This window comes from Rattus norvegicus, chromosome 5 (assembly GCF_036323735.1).
Source record: "Rattus norvegicus strain BN/NHsdMcwi chromosome 5, GRCr8, whole genome shotgun sequence".
NCBI classification, from domain to species: domain Eukaryota; kingdom Metazoa; phylum Chordata; class Mammalia; order Rodentia; family Muridae; genus Rattus; species Rattus norvegicus.
In genome coordinates, this window is record NC_086023.1 from 31,990,164 (window position 1) to 32,014,000 (window position 23,837).

The 23,837-nt window shown below is 42.1% G+C and overlaps 1 protein-coding gene and 1 long non-coding RNA gene across 7 annotated transcripts in view; one reads left to right on the top strand and one right to left on the bottom strand.

Moving 5' to 3' along the window:
- Positions 1-23,837, top strand: part of Runx1t1 (RUNX1 partner transcriptional co-repressor 1) — a 151,933-nt gene that overhangs the window by 5,218 nt on the left and 122,878 nt on the right. The window contains exons 1-2 of one of the 5 annotated variants that reach the window (XM_008763550.4): positions 1,980-2,659; positions 23,108-23,277. The exons of 1 other annotated variant lie outside the window; for it this stretch is intronic. In XM_008763550.4, the coding sequence (XP_008761772.1) occupies positions 23,190-23,277 (88 nt within the window). In that variant the 5' untranslated portion in view covers positions 1,980-2,659; positions 23,108-23,189. Of the gene's footprint in view, positions 1-1,979; positions 2,660-2,702; positions 2,930-23,107; positions 23,278-23,837 lie in introns of those variants that run through there. 3 more of the 5 variants (XM_006237901.5, XM_006237903.5, XM_008763548.4) reach the window with 3 other exon arrangements.
- LOC134478936 (uncharacterized) lies at positions 9,234-14,919 on the bottom strand. 2 transcript variants are annotated; one of them, XR_010051712.1, is made up of 2 exons: positions 14,797-14,919; positions 9,234-10,293 (listed from the first exon to the last, which is right to left on the bottom strand). It is a non-coding gene; the product is annotated as an uncharacterized LOC134478936 (long non-coding RNA). The 2 variants fall into 2 exon arrangements; XR_010051711.1 differs by having other exon boundaries at positions 14,721-14,913.

Consider the following 23,837-nt stretch of genomic DNA (forward strand, 5'->3'; position numbering starts at 1 on the left):
ATGTTGCTTTGGATTTTGTTTTGATTTTTTTCTGGAAACAAGATCTCATTCTGTAGCCCAGGCTGGCCTAGAACTTACTATAGACTCCCAGGCTAGCTTGGTACTCATAGGGATGCTCCTGCATCAGTCTCCTGAGTGCTGAGATGGGGGAGGGGGATCACTACACTGAGCTCTTTATTTTTTATTGTTTGTTTGATTTGTTTTGTTCTTGTTTTTGTTTTAATTGAAAGCTTTGGAACAGAATACTTGGTTTAGAAGCCTCATGGAGCCTGAAGGCTGGTCACAGAGTGGTAGAAACACTGTACTTTCACAAAACAAGAACATCCGTACTTTAGCTGAGTTCCAGTTTTCTTTGTGCCTAGTCTTTGGGATACCTTTTAGAGGAAAAAAAAATGTATGTCAGGAGGTTAAAAGTAGTAATTAGAACTTTATTTCATTTTTTGCAGGTTTCATTGTTACATTTCTGTGCGTATGTATCTACTGCGGTTTTTTTAATACATTGTAACAGACCATGTAATAGGGGAAAAAAATCAGTGGACCTTTGTAGGTTGATTTTTTTCCTTCCTGAGTTGCATTGGATGCCAAGGTATTTGTCTACCGTCTGTGCCCAAGATGATGTAGTTGTGGTAGCTGCTGCTGGCTAGTGTAAGTGCAGTTTTCTATCATAGTGGGAGAAAAGGCGAAGGGATGCCTTTTACAAGAGCCAAAAAGGATATTCTGGAAATCCATTATTAAATTTAAAACATGGAAGGATGACAGATCCCCCCGCCCCCCATTCAGAACTCCCTTGCCTCTGTCATGCAGCCTGCCAAGTGGTTTACTTCCTGCCCCTATACCCTTCTCTAACCACTGAACCTGGTCACTTTTTGAAGATTTATGGAGAAATATCACCTTGTTCTTGTGCAGGGATACTGGGAGGCTTTCCACATTATTGGATTACTGGAGGATTGTAGCAGAACTCCTTTTATCTGGCATTCATTCTATGACAAGATTTTCACACATGCCCTTCCCCCAGCATACCCAGCTTTCTTCACTCTGTGTTACCTATCATATTTCCCTTGATTCTTTTCTTGGGGTGGGAGCACCAGTGTGTGTGTGTGGGGGGGGGGCTGGGAGCGTCCATTGCACATAAGACCGGTGTTGTTGTTTTAGGCTAGGTGGTTTGCAAGGTACTTGATGAAACAAAGCCCCTCTTAAAATATGCCTCCTGCTCTTCTTTCTCAACTCATGGGTCCCCCTTCCCCATTCCTGTCCCATTTTGTTACCTTCTACTGATGTTTCCGGTATAAACTATTTCATGACCCCAAGTTTCACAGGAGTTGTGGCTGCAGTGTGTGCCATGACGCTCTGTGGTTTATTGAACTATGTCTGCAGGATGCAGGAAAGGCTTCTTAACCAAGCTTCGGGGGGACCCAGAAACACAACCCAGCTAAACACCCCCTCCCCCTAACGAGAAGACCTCCTTTGCTGCATTATCCGCACTCCATTAAGGACCTGATCAGATGTTCAGATTGTCTGAAGGGTGCATTTAAAAGTGAAAAGGGGCTCCCTAGGGACTACTCAGGTGTATCCCGCTTCCTGACCCTGCTGGGGTGGAGGAGGATGAACTCTGGCCGGCTGGCAGAGCATTAGCCCCTGCTTGTTCTGATTGATTCTCAGGCTCTGGTGGGTGAAGAGCTGTGAGGCAGCTCAAGCCAAGATTGATTGCCTCAATTTCGAATTCCCACCTCCCAAACAGACTCTTAGATGTACGCGGAAGGAAGCTCCTTCCCCAACACGACTTCTGGAGGTGGCGCAGGTGTCTGAGTCACCTGTAGCCACCAATCACAAGTGGTCCTCCGTATCACACTGACGCTAGCTGCCCTTCATCTTAGGCTAGGACACACTCAAAGCCTGAAGAAGGCGGGGAGGAGGGGGGCAGTTGTATCTCTCTGTATCTCCCTTGCATCTATGTGTGGGGTGGAGTGGGGGCTGGGTTTTAGTATATGAGGTCAACACGGAAAGAGACAGCTCCCACCGGAGGTCGTCCTGGCAGACTGCAGGGCTGTTGTCTAGGCGTACTAGATTTGTTTTGCAAATTATGTGTCTTTGGATGGAGGTGAGGTGGTGAAGGTGTCACTGTCAAAACCACCAAGAGAGAGCTCTTGATCCCGCTGACCTTGACAGAACCGCTAGTGTTAGTGGAGCCACAGGGCGAGCAAATCCAAATATTTGGGAGGTGGGGCTGATTTAGGGGCAAGGGTTACCCTGCAGCTTTGATTGCTTCCACCTCCCAGCCTCTCTGGGTAGCTGTCCTCTCGCTCTGACCCCATCCCAAGCCGGTCCCCGCCCCTGAATCCCTTCCCTGTCTCCCCCTCCTGCCTGCATCTCATCCCTCCCTCTCTTCCCTCTCTCTCCCACTTTTCCTCCCTCTCCCCTCCGTCTCGCACGCACCCTCTGTTTATTTTCCTGCCTCCATCTGGGCCCTGCTGATATTGTAATCACCCTGATGCACGTTGGCTCCTCTCCTCTCCCTCCCGCGCGCACACACTCACTCACACACAATGTGCCATCCCCACCAGCCCTTTACTTCTGATAAGCTCCGATGTGTGTTTAATGAATACAAAGCGGCGGTGTGGGGGCCGCGCGGCCGGCCGCCTCGCGCGCTCGCCGCCGGAAGGTAATCTCCGCGGCCGGGCTGGGGGCGGCGGGGCGGGGCGCGGCGTGGGGGCGGCCCCCCAACGATCCCGAGCAGATAAGAGCCAGGGAAGTGAAGATGTAACCTGTTATCGGGAGCTCCTCTTAGCTGCCAGAGGGAATTTACATTTAAAGATTACAGAGGGAGAGGGAGAGGATCTGCCTTTTGTTGTGCTGGGTGAGGAGGAGGCAGCGGCCCTGGCCTCCCTGCTATCTCCCAACACCTCTGCTATCCAGACGGGGACTCGCGGAGGTGAGATTACCGAGGGCCTTATCTTTAATTGGGTTTAGTGTTGCCAGTCTGAATAGGTTTAAAGAGACTCGATAAAGGGGGAACAATAGATTATTTGTTGATCGGACGCTCGAACCCTCAGATGTAAAAGAGAGAGGAAGAACTCTTAACAACTTGATTAGCTCTATTTTATTTTGATTTTGAGGTGACAGGGTCTCTCTTGGTAAAAGGGGGGAAGGACTTAAGGAACTTAGGAGCGATTTGAATGACTTAAAATGTTTTATCCAGCACTTCTGCACCTGCCTTATTTTAAAGGTGCTACCTCACCTTTTCTCTTTAGGGTTGATAAAGTGAGTGATGGGCAGAGGCTTTTGGGTATTGGGCACCTATGTTTGGTTTTGTGTGGCGTGTTTTGAACAGGTGATGAATTGATGCTTTGGGTCCTGGAAGGAACCTGGAAAGCTAATGAAGCCCCACTTTTAATATGGAAGGAAGAGAATGGTAGACTATGGTTCAACTCTGGCTAGAAGGGCGAGGAGCATCAGTCTAGGTCTGGGGGAGATACTATATTTTGTATTTGGACCATACCCTCTTTTGCTTGAAGTCAGCGCGGGGGAAAAAGTGAAGCAAATTGTCACTTAACTTATGAATGCATTTCAAAATTCTATGATACGAACTTTCGGAGGTTCTTAGCGTGAATAAGAGAAGACAAAATGATTGCTTCTGCCTTCCTACTCATTGTTGAGATTAGGTGTTTTCCTAGGTAGGTAGATAGGAGCCAGTAACTAAAAGCCTAATTAAAATTTGTTTAAAGCCAGAGGGACATGTTTCCTTGTTGACAGCAGCAGATCGATGGATGGGGGAAGACAATAAGTCCCATTATTTCACTTCCATTGACTGAACATATTGACATTGCAGGCTTGCTGCTGCCTCAGTGACCAGGACAAGCCACTGAAAGTCACCGGCCGGCTGGTCAGGGTGGCACCTATGCTACTGAGTGTCTTTTCTCCCTTATCACCCAGGCAGAAGGGGAAAGGCTAGCCTCGGGTCCTTCAGAAGGAGGGTAGAATTTTTGGTTAAGGAACTGTCAGATGGCATGTTTTGGGATGATTAATCATTTTTTCTCAGAAATTACCCAGAAATGTACGGTTATTCAAAATCTGGGGAATCAACTTAGCCATCTTGGGGATTTACATATATGAGCACCCATTTCCAAGATTTCCTTTTGCTCTCCCTGAAGATATTTACAGCAGGTGGCCAGCTTGTGTTTGGGTGATTTCCATTTTGTGACAGGCTAGGGTCCTCAAGCAGCTAAGCCTGTGTCTTAGAAAACAGCATTTAGAGTCTCTCTGGACCTAGGGGCTGTGCCGCTGCCTGCTCTGTAGTTTCTTTGGTGGATGAAACAAGGAATGAATGAGATGTGACTCCCCCATGTTCAGGTGTGTCCCTGGACAGTGATGTGGATTTTCTATGGTTTTCAAGCAGATGCAGGCAAAATGTAATTTGCTGTCCTTTTGTTGTCTGGCATTTTTCACACTTTGCATAGTCTTTACATAATAAAATCAAGTATTAGGTAGACAGGGAGTCCAAGCAATTTGAACCACAGCACAGTAGATATGGAGTGAAGCCAGAAGAGACTAAACATAGTTTTTTCAAAGTTTAATGACCATGACTTATACACAGTACACAGTGACTTGCCATCTAGCAGCGAACTGATGCCCTTTGCCGTGTTTTAGAACAAAACTAGTCTTTTAGACCATTTTCATGAAAATGTTAGGTTTCCATTTGATCAGCAGGTGCTGCGGAGATGAAAGCCATGTGTAAATTTTCAGCAGGCTAAAAGTGTCAATTCAGAAAGGGAAAGTGATAGGAGAAAATGCAATCAGTTTTCCTGTTTTCAATTTGTGCAGGATTTGAAGAGCTGTTTTGTTGAACTGCTACATCTGCTCCAATATGAATATTGAACTACTTCCACTAAAAATAACAACCTATAATTTGGAAGCTACTGCAGCCTTTTGTTAATGCGAATGGGTTATTTAAAAAACAAAACAAAATAAAAATAAAAATAAAAATAAAAAAAAGACAATTTTCTATTCTGACAGTCTCTTGCCTGATGTGCATTTGTGCTAGCTGGTCCTTTCATCCTCAGTGGATAAATGATGTTATGCAATTAGGGCCTCATCTTGTTTTGGCTGTGAAAAGAGGTTCCTATGGGTGAAAGTCCTGATAATAGAAAAAGGTATCGCATGAAACAAAATTTATTTCGAAGTAATCGTTTAAAGCATGTTTACTTACAATGAGGCAGTTGTTCCTTCCATTCTCTACAATACCATTTTTTAACTTACCTGCAATTACTGTTAGGAAGTTAACACTATTCCACTACATACTGAGCACTCTGTGGTGTAGCCCACCTTTAATATACCTCCAAATGTAAGTTTAAACTAATCAGGGATATTTTACCCAACAGGGCTTTCAAATAATTTTTTTCATGCTTAAATAAAATGATTAAATTATGCTTGAGTGCCTGCATACAAAGGCTTTGGCCTCTATAGTATTGTTAATCAAATAAGTTTTATGGACTACATTTGAGGAAAAATTGGATGCATTTTACTGGTGACATTTCTAGGAAAGACGTATTCTTTAAATACATCTATCATTAATTAAAAAGAAAACTCCAGAATATATTTAAAAGAATTATAATAAAAAATACCCCATTTACATAATAAGAATGAGTGCTGACACTATCTACGTGTGATATAGGCATAGAAATTGAAGGTAGATGAAGACAAGTGGATATGGTTACATATTGATTCAAGGATTGATTGCACTTGGTTTGACTTGTGGCTGAAGTCATTTGTCCAGGGTGAGACCTGATCACTGCCGAGGATCAATTAGCTGTGTGGCTTGTGGCTTCACACTTGAGTGGCTAGACACACACTTCACAGATAAACTCAGAAGAGCTCGGGAAAGGATAAAGGAGGGGTGACAGATACTTGGACACTTGAACATGTTGATTTGCAGGTGTAGCGTTTCTGTTGGTATTTAGAAATGCAGTAGTTCTTAGAAACATCAGGTCGCAATGAGAAGTGGTTGCAGCACACAGTTGAAGGTGTTATTGAATGAATGACTGTGGTATACAGTCAGACAAAGAGTGCTGTCTTAAGGGATGTTGCTTCCAATCTGAAACCCCATGAACAGTCCAGTATGGTGGTGTTCTGACATATCATCAAGTAAGTTTAGTACCATCCAGGTATGTTCTTGGATATGTGTATTTTGCCACTTGCAAGGAAAGAGCATGAGCCAAGCATGATGGCTTATACCTGTAATCCCAGCACTTGGAGGTAGGAGGATTAAAAGTTCAGAGTCATCCTTGGCTGCACAGTCTGAAACTGTCTTACAGCCCTTCCTCTGAGAGAGGGAGAGGCAGAGGGAGAGAGAGGGGGAAGGGAGAGGGAGAGAGGGAGGGGAGGGAGAAGAAAGAGAGAGGGAGGAGAGATAGAGATAGAGATAGAGAGAGAGAGAGAGAGAGAGAGAGAGAGAGAAAGAGAGAGAGAGAGAGAGAAAGGATAAAGGCTATATCAAAAAGCTTCTTCACAAATCTCATTGGTTAGAATGTTTTGTGTCAATGCCACAGTACATTCTGCCTCAAAAGAAAAGAGTTTTCCAGGATCTTCTCAGGGCTTTGGAATGATGCCAGGCTCTTATATCAGAACAACTGGCAAAGTAATGTTCCATGGTCGAAGTTTACAGCATGGTGCCTTCTCATTTGGAAAAAGCTTTAAACCGTTTACATTGCTTAAAACCAGTAACATTTTCAGTGACAGACAGACAGACAGACAGACAGACAGGCTTAAAATTCTCTTCTCTGAAGCGGGACATGTAACTCAGCTACAGGATACCCTAGATTTTATCCCCAGCATCACAGAGACTGGGCGTGGAATACCTACATTGTAGTTTCAATTTGTGACATTTTGTGTATTATAACTCATAGCACATAAAGGAATGACAAAGTCGTTTGCTTTTGTGGCTGTTGTTTTGGCCAAAGTCTCGAGACAAATCAGTATTTGGGTGAATAGAGCAGGCCTTTAGGATATAGATATTGTGAAAGAGAAATACAAAGAACTCAAATGGAAATTTACCAATGAGTCTCCACCACCTAAACACTTGGAAAAAGTGATTGATTGGCCTCATTAATCTTTTAATATCTGGGTCAAAGACTGCCTCAAAAGTGAGCTCTGAGGCTTCAGAGACTGCCACATAGTTGTCTTGGGATAAAGGCAAATAATCAACAGATGACAGGGACTTCCTGTGATCATGCTCCTAACTTTCACATACATTTTCATTGTAGAGCTGAAGTGAATGATTAGCTAGCTTCTTCCTTTCTCCCTGTCAGAGAACCCATGTCTCAGACTAGCCCCAGGCTGTCTTCCACCTTTACCTCTGATCATACTTTTATTTATTTTATTTAATTAGTTGGTTAGTTAATTCACTTTTTAGTCAAGGTTTCACTATATAGCTCTGGCTATTTTGAAACTCACTGTGTAGATCAGAGTGGCCTTGAACTCACGGAGATCTGCCTGCCTCTGCCTCCCATGCGCTTAGATTAAAGGTGTGCCTTATTTTGCTCCTCTCTGACTTCGAGTTTTCAAACTGTGGTTTCCTTGTGTTCCCCAATCAGACCTACTTTGTGCTGGAGTCCTGATAGTTAGGACCTTATTTTCTGAAATGCCAGCCTTTGAGACATCCTTAGCAGACACTGATTTCTTTTACTTAATCCACCTTGTGTCACACTGAGCAGGAGGCAACTGCTTCTTACTAACATATCCCAGGATATACCCAAATGTGTGTCAGTGTGAATATCACCATCTTTCTAAATATGATGTCACTCATGTGCCCCAAGTAAGTTCACCCTGCACTGTAGCTTTTCTGCCCCTCCACCCCCCGATCTAACATCCTGGGACAAATTTTTGCCCACTCTCACAGCCTCTTCCGTCACAGTGGGCTGCTTTTTATCTTTATCTATCCTTGTTCTGTCATGTTAACATATTGTCTGTCTGACAGTTAAGAGAATAGGGGCATTTCTTTCTTGTTATGGTGTTTTGGATAAGGTAGCTCTATGTGGCTCAGATATGTAGCCTATGCTGGTCTGCTGCTCAGTTCTTGCTGCCTCAACTTCTTAAGACTTGGAATTGGCTGCAAACATTCCCAGCCAGGAGGAATAAGATTAAGTAGCATCTCATAGTCTAGAGAAGTTGAGATTGTAACAGGTTTCACGGAATATAGCACTTTATGCTATTTTAAAAAAGGACCTAGTATGGATCTGTAGTGCCCTGAGAGGTCCAAGGGTAGATACCCTTTCAGTTTTGTCTGACTTTATTGGTAAGTTAAGAGTTATTTCAGTTTTCAGATGAATTCTTCAGAGATAAGATAAGGGTGTCTCCCGTGTGAATGTCTGATACCAGGAATAGATTTGTGAGTCTTCTTACAAGCATACTGCTTATCGTTGACAGTGGGTTTGAGGGGCACTGTTTGTCTTCATATTGATGGGAGATGGGTTATGGTGTGGTCCACTGGCTCTCCACCCACCTGCATAAGGAGAAAAGGCACCGGAAAGAGGGAGCTAGGCTTTCAGAGCCATCCTGGACATTAGGTAACTGTGTAGAGTGATAGCCACTACCTTCCCCTTTTCAGGGACAGTAAACAAAGAATGAATCAAGTTTTGCAGTGAGGAGGGACTTCTGTCAAAAGGAAATAGATTTCATGCTTTTCCTTAACAGTCACTGGGCAAGACAGTGGCCTTGTGCAGGGCCGTAGGACTGAAGAGAGTGGAGATTGGATGTGACTGGCAGGCATTCACCATATTCCATATCTCAGAGCTTGGACCTGAGTCAGTTGGAAGATGCAGAAAACAGCCTCTTTAAATAACTTTGTGGGCAGGGACCGATAACTTATTTAAATGGGCATCAAGTAACTTACTTAAACAGACATCAAGTCTTAAAAGAAACCTGAAAACCTGACCATGCGCTTTGACTGAAGAATTTAAAAATGTAGTAGCTACCATCAGCACGTTGATTTGTGTTTGTTACCTGTTTATAAAATCAATGGACATTGGAGTTTATCATTTGTTTCCTGACTTCCAAAATTGCTGCTCATAAGGCAGGGCTAGATTTCTTTGACAAGTAGGAACAATTGCGTTTGCTGGGTTTGATCAAGTCGAGCACTTTGCTGCCAATCAAGAAGCTTTGCCTGTTTGCTCAGGAGTTCTAAGGAGTTCGTTGGTTGGCGGGGCGTGGGAAATAGCTACCTTCAACTTGCAATTTTATAAGTCACATGAATCGCTTTTACTTCAGAGGCCATAGAAGATGTTTTCATGGGTGTTCCACATGCAGTGTGAGCCTACATAGAAATTCTTTGTTGAAAAGGAAAATGTCTTTAAAGTCGAGATGCTGTGAGTTCTTCATTAAAACTTGGTCTCATTGGAATGGATAAGATATAAGCTATATTAGACAATGTATTTCTAGAAGATGCCATGGAAGACCGGAAAGAAGTTGAAAAGCTAGCAATCTACTGATAATATGAGGGGAAACGGGGAAGCGTAGGTAGGGGAGGAGAGCGGTGTGTCCACGGGACAAGGGAGTGGAGCTGGTTGGCTGTGAGGTGTTTTATAAAGAGTGTTTGGGGGTTGGAGGAACTCTCTTGCAAGACCCACTGGAAGACTTCAGCTAGTAATACGCAGAAGCCCAGAGCCTAATGTTGTAGACAAGCATATAGATGGTTGTCCCAAAAAGAGCCTGCACTGATAATGAAGCCATACTGTACTGCAGTGTATGGCCTGGCATACGATACTGCAGAGAGGGGTTCCTTTCACTTTGAGCCTTGTACTTGCACTCCTGATTCTTTCAACAGAGTCGTAGGAAATTTGTCAGTTTGTCTGGTTGTCCATGATCAGTTAGCCCAGGTAGAAGTTCTCCATCCCTTTCCCTGACCCCCAAGACAGGAGGAGGATGTGACAGATCCTGAATGACTGAGTTTATCTTCTGAGTCTTTGCATGTGCTATTTAAATAATGATGAGCAAACAACCTCAGGGAAGAGTAGGTAATAATACCAGAGTGGGGACTGGGAGTTCACCAGACTGATGTGCTAGCCCTTCCTTGTCAAAGTGTTCTTAAATAATTTAGAATTCTGAAGATTTGAGGGTGTGTCAGATACGCATTGTTTTTTACACACTCCAGATCCCTTTGTTCACTTGCTCACAGTTCCAGTCTTGTCTCTAGCTGGAGTTATTTAGACAGGAGATCCACACCTGACCTCTCCTGGATAGCAGCATATAAGCAATGACTTCTCATTGTTTTCTTTAAGCAAGAGGGCTGAAGGGTCAGCAAAACTGGAAAACAAAAAGAAGACATGATGAATCTCCATTGATTGATATGTTCAAGCTAAGCTTTCAGGGAGAGGCAGCTCATGAGACCTGAGGCTGATTTCTCATGAGTCCCACACTATCCATGGAACCCTGGTAAAGGCACTTCCTAGGGTGACCAATGGAAAGTGAAGTGTGTACTCCTGCAAGGGGATCTAAAGTAAGTTGGTAATACCTGTTGTATGTAAGGCAGGTTGGTAGGAGGAGACTTCAGGCAGGTAGTGGGCTCAGTCTCTACTGAATATCCCACCCTTTTGGAATAGGTTAAATAGGTGAAATGATAGTAGTACACCTAGATTATTAGCTAAATGGCTTAATAAATGGGGTTTATTTTATTTGTGTGTGTGTGTTGTGTGTGTCTATGTGTGTGTGTTGTGTGTGTGTTGTGTGTCTGTGTGTATGTGCTGTGTGTGTTGTGTGTGTCTGTGTGCGTATGTGTTTGTGTTGTGTGTGTCTGTATGTGTCTGTGTGTGTCTGTGTGTGTATGTGTTTGTGTGTTGTGTGTGTATGTCTCTGTGTGTGTGTCTGTGTGTGTCTGTGTGTGTTGTGTGTGTGTGTGTGTATGTGTCTGTGTGTGTGTGTCTGTGTGTGTGTGTTGTGTGTGTGTGTCTGTGTATGTGTATGTGTCTGTGTCTGTGTATGTGTCTGTGTCTGGTATGTGTCTGTGTCTGTGTATGTGCTGTGTGTGTTGTGTGTGTCTGTGTGTGTATGTGTTTGTGTTGTGTGTGTCTGTGTGTGTATGTGTTTGTGTGTTGTGTGTGTATGTCTCTCTGTGTGTGTGTCTGTGTGTGTCTGTGTGTGTCTGTGTGTGTGTGTGTGTAGGCAGAGACCAAAGGAGGCCGTTGCATCCCATGGAGCTTGAGTCGCAGGTATTTGTAAACAAACTGGTGCTAGGAACTGAATTCTGGTCTTCTGGAAGAGCATCAAATAATCTTAACTGCTGGGCTGTGTTTCCAGCCTCATTAGTGGGATTTTAGAGGTGAGAATAAGTTGTTTAAGCTGCCTTGAGACAGGAAGGATTTGTCAAGGCCTGGTTGCTGTTATTGGCTATCAGTGCTTTACAAGGTAAGAGCACTGGGGTAGAGAGGGAGTGGAGCTGGGCAATACATTAAAGACTGGCTGCAAAGGAAAAAGGCTGAGGGGCAGAGTGCAGAGTAAGAGCCAAAAGACCTTTTGTAGATAGAACGAGTGACTTGGGCACCATCTTCTTGGGAAGTAGCATGGAGGGTCCCAGCCTGGGCTTGAGGCCTTGCATCCCTTTCCTACTGTAAAGCCTGAATAGTTAAACTTGTATAATAAATTTGTTTTTCTAGTTGAACTTCTCTTGAACAACAGACACCATCATGAAGCAGATATAAGATCAATGTATAAGAGAAAAAAGAAAAGAAAGACAGGATTCCTAGGCTAGGGGAGGTCATGAGTCTTGTGAAAACTGTTCTTCTGCAGTTGATCCTGTTGTGATGGATCTGTCTGATGTAGTGGCGGGTAGGGTAGGCACAGGGTCCAAGACCAAGCAGTCTACTTAGATCAGCTTTTGTATTGTTTGTCGTTCATTGCTTTGTTGGCTATGCAGAGGATTGAATCCAGGGCTTTGTGCAAAATCCAGCATGTATCAGTGAGCTACAACTCCGGCCCCTCGCTTCAGCAGTTAGAAGGTAAATAATGAAAAAGGGTGACCATGGTTGCATTAAGAAGATAACAAGGAAGAGCCAAATGCAAAAGGCATTTCCAAGAAGAAAAAAACAGGGTATGAGTAGAGGGGGATTTGTAGAGGGGAGGGGTTAACAACCAGGTTAACTGTGGAGTGCACTTAGCTTATTACAACTTGGGAATTTCTTTGGCTGCTTATTTAAGGGGTAGCCTTCCTGCCCTACTGTAGACTCAAAACATCCCAGCCTCAGAGAGGGGTTAAGGAGTTATTTGCATCCTTTGACCCAAGAAATTGTCAAGGTTCCCACGATCTTTGGGAGGAGGAGACAGGACTACTAAGGGGTAGGTGTGGTTACACAAGTGTTTTCTTTTGGGTCTTGTCCCTCCCTTGGATTTGGCTCTCCCTTTCAGAAAGTTGTGACCTTTTTCTCTGTAGATACCTTCTGACTACTTTGGAGAGTTACAAGTAATCAGACCTGCTGAGCTGTTAGCCTGCCATTCTGCAAAAGCCACCTCTGCTTTACCTGTCTTTATGTATGACTGACATTGAGCTTTGCTTTTCGATACTTCATAAAACTTCTTTCAGCTCTAACATTGCATAGTGGTGAGAAGGTAGAGAGGACAGGATAGTGAGGTGAGGACCAGTTGACAGGAGTAGGGACAATCTTGGAAAGGAGCATATATCGGATTCCAGACTCTGTGCTCTTCTGAAAGAGGCAGGAGAAGCTGTCCTATGAGGTCTTTAAACCTAGCTTCCTCTCTTTAATGTGCTGTGCATTGTCTGTAGACCAAAACCATTTTCACGCATAATACTTTTCAAGTCTTCTTGCATTAAAGTATTGTTGCTAGAAATAGAAATTAATCTTTTTATACCTTTACAATTAACAGATAGTGAGCTTAATAGAGTAGCATGTGTGGACCAGAGTTTTTACTTTAAAATGGAGGCCTCCTATTAGAAAATTGGACTGTGATTCTTTTGATATGCTAAAAGACAATAATAAATATTATGCACGTATTATTAAATCGCTTTGTATCTTCCCCCAGTTAAGAGAATTGAGTATTGGAAGAAACAGCATCACCATTAAAACAACTTATGGACCTGACGTGGTGGCTTATCCTTGGGTCCCCAGCACAGAGGCCAAGGGGTGAATTTGGACCCAGGTTATTAAATAGCCTGTTTGAAAAAAAAAAAAAACAACCAAAAACCCAGTCCATGCATGAGGACTTTTAGAATAAAATTCATAAGGTCATGTTGTTTCATACAGATTGAGACATGAAAGTAGCTGGAAAATATTACAGTGAATTAGCCAGGAAAGTGTATTGAATTTTGGCAGTGTTTTTTATCCGACCTTCTTTACAATCACCAAGGCTGCTAGGACCTGAAATGCTGTCATGTAAATTATCCATAAAATATAACATAGCTAACATAATGCCACTTGTAGAGTGACAGTACACCAACCGTATGGATCTTGGTCCTAGAACCCTTGAGTTTTAGGATAGTTTCTGAGGGCTTCTCTTGTTGTTCTTGGTCTCCGTCTGTGCTTATCTATCAAATACTTTCTCAAGCTGTCTCTTCTCTTAATATTTGTATTTATGTAATGCACATTTTTATTATGCTGCATTTCTTATTTTTAATTGTATTTTTAATAAAAATGCATATTATAAAATCACACTGCTGGTTTTGTAAGAGGAATATAATTTTCCAAACTGTGTGCCAATAAATGCAACAGTTGGTTAAAAAATTCGGAGTTTTTTATTTTTTTATTTTTAGTTATCTTTCAGATCACCTTTCATAGAAAGACTACTTTCTTATACATTTAAAATGTACTATCACATGATATATCCCATGCATAGAAAGCGTGGGAGTTAATAAAACACAAGATCACATCATGTCAAGGCCTTGCACAGTGTTGCTTAATTTGAAAACACCTTGTTTATCTTTATCTTTGAGCTCTAATCAGATCTGTCAGAATTGATTTTTGGATGGATTTTTCTCTTGTTATCAACTATGCTTGATAGAAATTAATTTTCACAGTTAAAAAGTCTTGACAAAACATCACCATAAAACCATCTTTTCAAAGGGCAGTCATGTCATTGTCTGAGAATCATTTTCAGGGTATGTTGTTAAATGCGAACAACAAAGAGGAGAAGCGTGTGTTCTGCTTGCTACGCATGCTCAAAAAGCGCATGCAGTTCTAGTTGTGGCAGATGTGCAAGAAATCGACAGCAATGTTGCCCTTTGAGAAGAAAGGGAAGCACAGGCATTCATGGTCTGAAGAAATGGGCGCTTAGATACCAAGTTTGGTGGTGTCGCTTGCCGCAGAATAATAGGCTGCAGTGTGACCCTGAGGATCACTGGCCCAGGACTTCACCCACCTGGGAGCGGGCGACAATCCCTCCCTGCCCCAGGGCAGTTGAGTGTCCCAGAGATGAGGCCTGGTTCATAAGACCCTCTTACTTAATCTGCTTCCTCTTTCTCTTTAGAAACAGTACTCACCCAGACCACATTAGCGTGGCCTCAGAGAGCATGGGGAAGTTGACAGGGATAAGAGGCACATCAAGATTACTGTTTTCCAGGCTTCCCCAGTATGGAATTGTCAACCCCATTTTCTACAAACTCCTAGTGTGTCTTTTTTTGTGCACACTCCTCTACTTAGAAAATACTGAATGACTCTGCTTGATTCTGGAGATATGGGCATGTACCGGGCCATAGCTTGGCTTTTCTCTTTTTGCCTTATCCAAACCTTTGGTGGCTCTGTGATTTGTTCCTGGGCTGCTTGTGTGCTTTCTGAGGATTGAGTGAGACTATGTCCACTTCACCTTCTCAGCCTCTGGAGAAATGTTTCCCTTTGAGGCTATGGCCTCTGTCCAGATGGAATTTTTTCGTGAGATTTAGCTGGTTCACGGCCCCTTCAGTGTGGGAGTATGGACAGAACAGTTGGGTTCTTTTTGGTGCTTTGTTAAAGAGTGAAAAAGCTCACACCTTGAGTCATTTACTGAAATTTCTCTGGAAACATTTAATGGCTAAAAAGTAAAGAACAAACTTGGTTTCAACAGCAAGTCTTTTGTTTTCTTGTCCCACCTCTTTCCACCTTGGTCCCGGTTTTTATTGTGTTCTCTTTCAAATGCACAATTTATTGCAGCCGTATTTTGGCTTGTATGTTGTATAGCAGTGGCTAAAAATACAATACCCTCTGTGATGCTTAATTTTGTCAGCCTGACTGGATTGAGAAATGCCTTGTGCATTAATGAGGCAGACTTTTGGGCATATCTGTGAGAATTTTTTTGAGGATTAATTGAGGAAGGAAGGCCTGCTGGGAATAAACAGTAACATATCATGGGCTCAGGCCCTAAACAGAATATAATTGCTGAAGGAGAAAGCTAGCAGAGTGACAATTCTTTTTTCTCTGCTATCCAACTCCCTCCACCCCCATCCCCACTCCCACCCCCGAGATGGAGCAACCTCACTTGGCCAACCTCACATGATTCTGCATGTGTGGTATTGGTCAAGGGCTGACTTCATTGCTTTAAGGCATCACTGCTGGTCCAGGGCTTATTACCACTCTCCTGGAGATCCTTAAATCTCACCAGCCCTGTAAATAGGGGTAGCCACACAGGCTGCAGGTGAGAATTACACCATCGACAGAAAACAAGGCTTTTCATTGCTTTCAGAAAAGTTATTAGAGTTCGAAAATATCCCAATTTTGCAAGTTTCTGAGGTGGTGGTGGTGGTGGTGGTGGTGGTGGTGGTGGTGGTGGTGGTGGTGGTGGTGATTTTGTATTTTGTATGATAAGCCAATAAGGAATACCTGTGTCAAGACCATGTTTGCTGCTGGGTGGGGGAGGTTGTAGAATCATTTTGACAGAGGTGAGGTCAATTCGAGATGCAGAAATTTCCAGAATCTCCTTTTTCTTTTATGTGAAGGTTGCCAGCATAGATCAAGTATCTTTATTTGAAGGAACTACTCTTTGGAAATAATTATTTCTCTCTTCTTTTATCCTCTAGAGATGGTCTTTCACAGACGAAATTATAGGGGAGAAAATAAATTACAATACATTCATCAACAGTATTGTTTGCTTTGTTGTTTCAACGTGTTTACTTGCATTCCAATGACTGCTGTGGTTTTGTAATAGTACTTAATTCTTTCAGTACAACAGTAAATTTCAGAAAGAAAAATTATAGTTTTAGTAGGTCAATTTTGAGAAAAGACCTTTGATTTTGTTTTAATGATCAGAACCATAGCCTTTGACTTTGAGTATAGGTGGGAAAGGGCTCTTATATACAGTATCTAGTTGGAAGAAGGAGGCCAAGTCCAATAAAGACCAGAGTGTTATGTCAATTGGAGGACCACAGAAAGATCATATGGCCATTAGCTACATAGAGAAAGGTTTGTGGAAGTCCCAAAACCTGAACAGAGCCACTGTGGTCCAACTTTACTCGTGTTCATTTGTGTGACTCGTTTTATTCTTGATTACTGCTATGTGCTAAGCGTAACGCCAAGGACAGGGATAAAACAGAACAAGTAAGAGGGACACAGTTAATAAAGAAGACAGGAAGATGTGCCCATACTGTGCCAGATGTAATATAGACAGGAAACAATCCATGGTAGGAGTGAGGTGAATTCCCATGGCTGGTAAACCATTTTGGAGGTGGTGTTAGCATCTCACCATGCCTCAATGTGTCAAAGCCTCGAGGGCAGGGGATACCTGCAAGGATAAGACAAAGCATTCTGTCAGGACTGTCTCCTTTTGAGTGTCGAGCAAAGCAATTGACCACATTCATAAAGTAACACGCATTCTTTGAATGGGTGTGCTGCACCAGTTTAAGTTCTGAAGGCATAGAGAGAAAGCTAAGATCTCCTTCCTAACAAACTAAAAGGACTCTGTGCTTGAAACTTGCTACAGCAAGTGGCTGCCTTTGACTTTGGGTTGATACTCTGTTACTGTAACAATTAGCCGAGAGAAACAGTTTTAAATCAAGAGAGGTTTAATTCTGGCTCTCTGGTTCAAAGGTTTTGGTCTGGAGGGAGGCCTGTGTTGAAGCAAAATAGTTGCAGGGATGGGAGCACATGGGAAAGAACATGAAGCAGAGAAGGCAAGAGAAAGTTAACCTCTGCTGCCCAACAGTTCATTCTTTGGGTCTTGTTTCATCTGCACCCCCAACCTATTTGGGGCAGCCCTCTCCTTGCCATCATCAATTGTTATCCCAGATACTAAATCCTTCTGGTACCACTCTCTCAGACACACCTTCAAGTGTATTTTCCTTCCCCATCCCCAAGACCTCTCTTAATCTAGTCAAGACTCACCATCACAGGTTATATGGGCAGTGGTCTGAGTCATTCATATCTCGGACACCACCGGGTGTAAGGAAAAGTGTGGGCTCAGGACCCTCAAGACCAAGTCCTCAGTGCAAAGGCGATTTATTAGCCCCAGAGAGACAGAAGACAGGGAGTAAGAGACAAAGACAGGAGACAAAGGATGAAGGAGAAGGGGAAGAGAACAATGGAGAGAGAGAGAGAGAGAGAGAGAGAGAGAGAGAGAGAGAGAGAGAGAGAGAGGAGGGGTGTTTGTCTGGGGGGGGGGGCAAAGGACTGCCTCTGGATAGAGAGGAGACAGACATGGCCCATAGGCAAATGGTGGCTTATAAAGGTCTTTAATTTTAATTGGATGTGTTAGGTGAGCCAAAGGGAACTCCTGATTGCTGGACTTTAATACTTTGGTAGCCAGACCTTGGTAGTCAGGCTCAGGACGAGGAAATGGCCAACTAAGGGAAAAGGCCCCAGTGGCTAGCTTCAGGAATGTAATGTAATGTTTTTTAGCAGGGCAGAAGGAGGGGGAGAGAAGGGTGAGGGCTTCCAGAGTCGTGCCTACCATGCCTAAGTTTGCCAGAGTCTGTCCAATGATTTGGGCACATAACACAGCCCCTAGCAGGAAGGAGGCAGCCAAAACTGAAGTGATGATGATGCTATGGCAATCTCAAGAACACAGAGAAATCACCTGACCAAGAGCTGCCCAAAAAAGATTCATCAAAGTCTTAAGGGATGAATTGGGCCACTGTGGAACTCCATTGGGTGGGTTGTCTTGTTTGGTGTGGTTTTTATTCTGGATTGTTTTCAATGTGTCAAGTGCAGTGTGAAATATGGGGGACAGGGTAACAAGAAACACAGGTGGGGATCCTCTTGGGACTTTATTATGCAGAGTGGCTGCATAATAAAGAAACCTGTGGGATGTATCCTATAGTGTCAGATAAAGAGCACAACTAGGAAACAATGTTAAAAAGGTCCCAGTGTTTTGGATGAGAGAACTGCTTGTGGCTCCGAACCTGTTTGAGAGGAGATGGGTACTGGAGGGAGATCTGAGTGTTAAGAAGGATCTCTGTGTGCCCCAAGTGAGCAGAGTCTTGAGGGCAGCAGACCAAGCTGTAAAGAGATGAAGTATTCTATCTGGAAATGAATGCAGTTAAGAGGTGTCCTCCAAAGGTCTGATGAAGAGAAGGCTGAGAGCTCTAGTTTGGAATAAAGTCTTCAAAGATGGGGCAAGAGTGAAGGTGTGTTTGTGTGAGTTTATCAGGAGGTGGGTCCTTAGTAGTAAGGAGGAGAATATGCATGAGTGTGTGCTAAGGAAGCTTGGGGAACTGGGACACTGAAATGTAGTTCCTGTGACCTGTGACTTGGTATGCTGCAGAAAGCCACGTCCAGCAGTGTCCCATTAGAGGTTGAGTAGGCTGTAGTCTGGGATGAAGCACTAAGTTCTGCCATCTTCTTTAGAGTGAGGGCCATGGCAAGAGGACCTCCAAAGGAGAATGCCAAGCCCTGCTGAGTGCAGGGAGACAGCAAGGTCCTGTTTTTCTAGGTATAGTAGATTCCTTTCACAAACCGAAGCCAGTTGTGTTTTTTGTGCATGTAAATGCATGCTCTTTATCCTAGAAAATGTTTTCAGTCAAGAAAAGTTAAAGTTTAATCAATCAGGGCTGATAGATAAAACAAGTATGTGTAAATGCTCTTTTTCCCCCCTGAATAATCATATATTATTTTCTAAAAGAAAAACTTCCTCAGATGTTGATAGAAGTCTCTCGAGAATGCATTCAGGCAGTGAAAGGTTTCCTGGCAGTGAAGGAACAGCACTGTATCGGGCAGCTGCACTTCATCTCTTCTGAGGTTGATTTTGATGTGTGTAGTCTTTACATCCTATTAAATTTTTGAAAGATAAACTGATACAAGAATGATTTGCCAAGGCCAGCAGCTCTTCCTTTTAAAACCTTGGCTCAGTGTACACAGGGAAGGGATGGGGGAGTAAAGATAAAAGCATTATAAATATGAGGTTAACTGAATTCAAATAGAAGGTTCTCTCAAGTTATTGCATTCCTTAGAAAATAAATACATTGAGCATATGGTTAAGATTGATCAAAAACGTATTCTGTATGCCAGTGATTACATTCCCATCTGTGATTAAGGTTTTCTGTCTGCATCTGGTTTTCACATTATATTTCTGTAACAAGAATCCTTTATATAGCAGAGTTCAGTCTCTGTATTTTCTATTAGCTGCAGCTTGCACTACTGCACGGATGGCAGCTTTAAACATGTGCTTTTCATTACTTCATACCATTGAGAAAAAGTAATATTTGTTTGGGAATGTATGTTTTCCACAATTTCCATGGTAATACAGCACGTTGAGCGTTTTTAATAACACTCTTGTAGAACTACAAATTGTTTGAGGCACCCTACCCTTAGCGGAGCTCAGCTTTCAAATTTTCCTCTGAGGGTGTTTCCCCTGTGAAGAGGTTTTTGTGCGTTTGAGGGCTGAGGGTTAAACAAAGAAATTATTAAAGATAAAGGGAAGTTTTGCAATTTTGCTGTTGTTGAGGTGTGATAGAAACTTTACTGGAGAATAGATACACACATGTCTGAACGTATATGTCATAATGGTTATTACTGTTGCTCATTTTATTACCATTTCATATGGGAAGAGTTTCAAATATATAAGATATATGAGACACAAAAACACTCCAAGTCCAGAGATTAACATCCCTCCCTCTTTGCCCTTACTCCCCCTTTCCTCTCTACCTTTCTTTCAAAACTCTAACAATGGTGATATGTTTCCTTTATCACCCAGCTAAGGGGTGGGTGCTGGTGTGTATCTGTGGCTTGGCATTCTCTTGTGTTTCAGCATTTGTATACTCTGTTAACATTTAAAGATGATAAGTGTGTACATTGGGGATATTTGGTAACATTGTTTTCCTGCTGACCCACTTACTTCAGAGTCCTCCTTAAAGTAGATGCTAGAAGAGAAGTTCAGAAGTGTAACACTGTGCTCTGTCCTGGATGATCGCTTCTTATCCTGTAGTTTGTCTCTCAGAGGTCTTTCTTCATATGATAATTTTGTAAACCTCAGAACTGAAATTCTTGACTATTTTTGTTAAGAATTGGCCTAACTCTGCATATCTGATAAGAAATAGAACAATGCCAGGGTTTGGTTCCTCAGCTTCCCTTACTCAGGGAAGACAGTCAGCTGTGGCCCATAGTGACACACAAGAAACCATGAGCTGATGTCTTTTGGTGACAATTTCTCTCTGATGCCTTTTGTTGACAATTGTTGAAGCCAAAAATGTTATTATACATCACTACTGAAATCTAAAAGTCTGTTCTCTTTGCTTTTTGCCCAATGTTTTATTAAGCTTCTGTTTGTTTGTTTGTTTGTTTTTTGCTGCCTTGGCATAGAAGCATGGGAAATGACAAATCTTGTTTTACAAACAAATGCATTCTATCTCCCAGAAGTGCTCCTACTTAGTACTTATAACTGCATTTATTTCACTCATTGTGTATGGCCCTCCCCCACCTACAGTGTTTGAGTATTTATGTAATCTGAAAATGTTATACATATCTATTTATCTTTGTTACTTTCTATTTGAAGCATTTCCTTGCGTCATTTTTAATAAAGTTATTAGTTTTCTTAGTAAATAAAATGTTTCCAGTTTCCCCTGATTGTCTTTAATGTTCTTTGAGACAGTTCTCAACCAAGGAAGATCTAGTGCCACATTTCCCTAATTTGTATGTTTGTTTGTTTATTTATTTATTTATCTATTTTATTTTTTATCATAATGAACCAGTCAAAATTGACTCACAGCAGAGCCACACAGTGGTATATAAAGGACACAGGTACTTTAATAGAATACTTCTTTGAAGTATATCAGAGCAGGGCTACTTAAGCTGTTCTTTCAAACGACCCCTTCTGCCTAATACATTTTTACATGATTCTGTATATGTAGGTATATAAAATAGATGCACACATCAAACACTGGTAATAAGTTATGAAGAAATTTATCTTAAAATATACTTTAATATATACTTCTTCCATTTATTGAAGGTGAAAGCACTTTTTGGTTACTAATGCAACTTCCTGACATAAAAAGTTAGTTGTGGCTAAACAGTTAACTCCACAGGGTACTGTGCATCAGTAATGTTTTCCAGAGTTCATCAATGTTTTGATTTTGTGATATTCAGTACTGAGAATGCATAAATTCAAAGTACAGAATGGCAAAATTATGTTTACACCCATTTCAGAAATTGTTAAAAATTCTGCCCTTATTCTGAGCCAAATTCAGTTAATGCTTTTCTTTTTTTAAATGAAACTCAAGTCATCCACTCAAGCCTCCATTCCAAGAACACACTAATTTGATACATTGGAAACTATGAAGTCTTTGTTTTCTGTAATTAAACCCTTCTGATGTTTGGAGAAGATCAGAGAACCTCATATCCCCAGTAACAACACTGCAATTCAGAATATGCAGCGGCCTCTAATCTGAGCAGAGGCATTTCAGGCAGCCTCTGTGATGGCCTGCACAGCGCAGAGAGCACATGCGTGCCTAGAACCAAGGTGGCAGAGACGCCATGTGCTAGAGCATGGGTAAGCACTGCCAGAAACCCCTCAGTTCGGGCCTTTTTGAGTTTTTAATTAACTGTTGGCTGTGGTCCTTTTGGAAGCCACTTACTGCTGCCTACTTTTTCATGACCCCATATTCAATTAAGTGGCCCCACATGGGGTTGCAACCCACAGTTTAAGGAGCTGTTTACATGAGTGCATTTACCAACTCAAACCCCTACGAAGTAATTAGTCTAAAAATGCAGGGTCATCTATGGTAATACTTTTTGAAATTGCTTTTTCTGGAGTTATATTCTTTTGTATTTATTGATTTTCTCCTTTATGCGTGTGTGCTTCTCCTAAGCTCTGATAGGTCATAGGAATTAAATAGAAAATCATTCGTTATCTTACGGGGATTCATACTACTGTTTTCTAGCAGTGATAGGTGAGTAGTGGACACAGAACATGGATGTAGAAATCCATTTGAAAGTTGCCAGTTTAGTGGCAGAATGACAAAACTTGAAGCTTATAGAAGAAGAAGGCAGTAGAGGTTTATGGGCAGAGAAGAATTGTTCACGAGTTTTCTTACCAAAGATTTTTCTTTCTATTTCTTTCTTTTTCAGAATCTTTACTTTTTTTTTTCTGGCTTAGGCTGAATTCATTGCTCAAACTCTTGGCAATTCTCCTGCCTCAGTTTCCTGTTTGCCTAGATTACAGGTGTCACATACCATATCTGTCTAGGTTAAGAATTTTGAAAGTAGCCAGTTACCTAAAGATTATTCTTCTTGATCCTTAACTATTGTAGCTAATAATGGCCATGTTGAGGTTTTGGCACAAGGAGAGTATGGATATTTTGTTTTGAAAGAACATTTAACTTACAAAGTAAAACACATAATGCCCAAGAGCGTTCTGAAAGAAACTATATCTTGCTAGTTAATATTTTATTTATTTGATTTGATTTGATTTGGAAATGGGTAAAGTATAACATGCCCTCTTAGAGTATTGACTGGGTTACAATTTGAAAACCGACTTAAAAGAACATCGGCATTCAGAAGATGTCCACCTTTGAGTCCTAGGATGGGCAGGTTCAGCGTGTCCTGGAATACCTCTCCCAGGAACTGAGGAAGTGGGAGTTCTGGCACAATATAGAAGAGCATATATCTATTCCTTAAACACAGAGCTGGTCTGGTTTATCATGTGAATAGATGGGCGGGATGCTTTAGCCTGGTTGTGATGTGTGCATTTTTTTTTCCCCTTTTGTTGTTGTCAATAGAAAAGATTGATCTGTGGGCTGGTGAACTTATCTGGGTCCCAGTCCGAGCAGCAGAGGAAGTTAGCACAGCGCTTGCTGGAGAATGATATCTATCAAAAGAAACACTTGGAGAGCACTGAGTGTAGTGATAGGTGACTGCCGGAAAAAGGCGAACTTTGAATATTGTCAAGGTAAGGAACAGATACATATTTTGATTTTGCCATTTACTTTGTGTATTAGAAAAATCAATCTTATCGTTTTCTCCCAGTGCATTATAAATTGTGAAGATGTGTTTCTCTTTCTTCTTCTAGCACCTGTTGATAGAGTTGTCTTTTATGCTTTAACCACTTGTGTACGGAGCCTCTGGTTGTGGGTTTGGGTGGGGATCAATCAGCCTGTGCCAATTCTGCCTAATAGTTTTGGGTCTAGAGAGATCAAATGATCAATTATCAATTTTATCTTTCCTGCTTCTCGCCATGCTTCGCAGCATGAACTGGGCAATACTTGGATTAGCAGAGCAAAAAGTAGGCCCTAATTTCTGGGTTTATTGTAATGAGGAGGCCATGCTTTCTCAGTTCGTTGACTAAACAGGCAAAGGAGTGCTTTTCAATTTATGATTTCTTCTGATGGGTTTAATTTTTTAAAATTTGGAGCTGACCGTCATCACTTTCTGAGCAGAATATCTACCTTGATACATTAAAAAAAAAAAAAAGTGGCGTCTAACTTTAGGAAAACACCAAGTATAAACTAA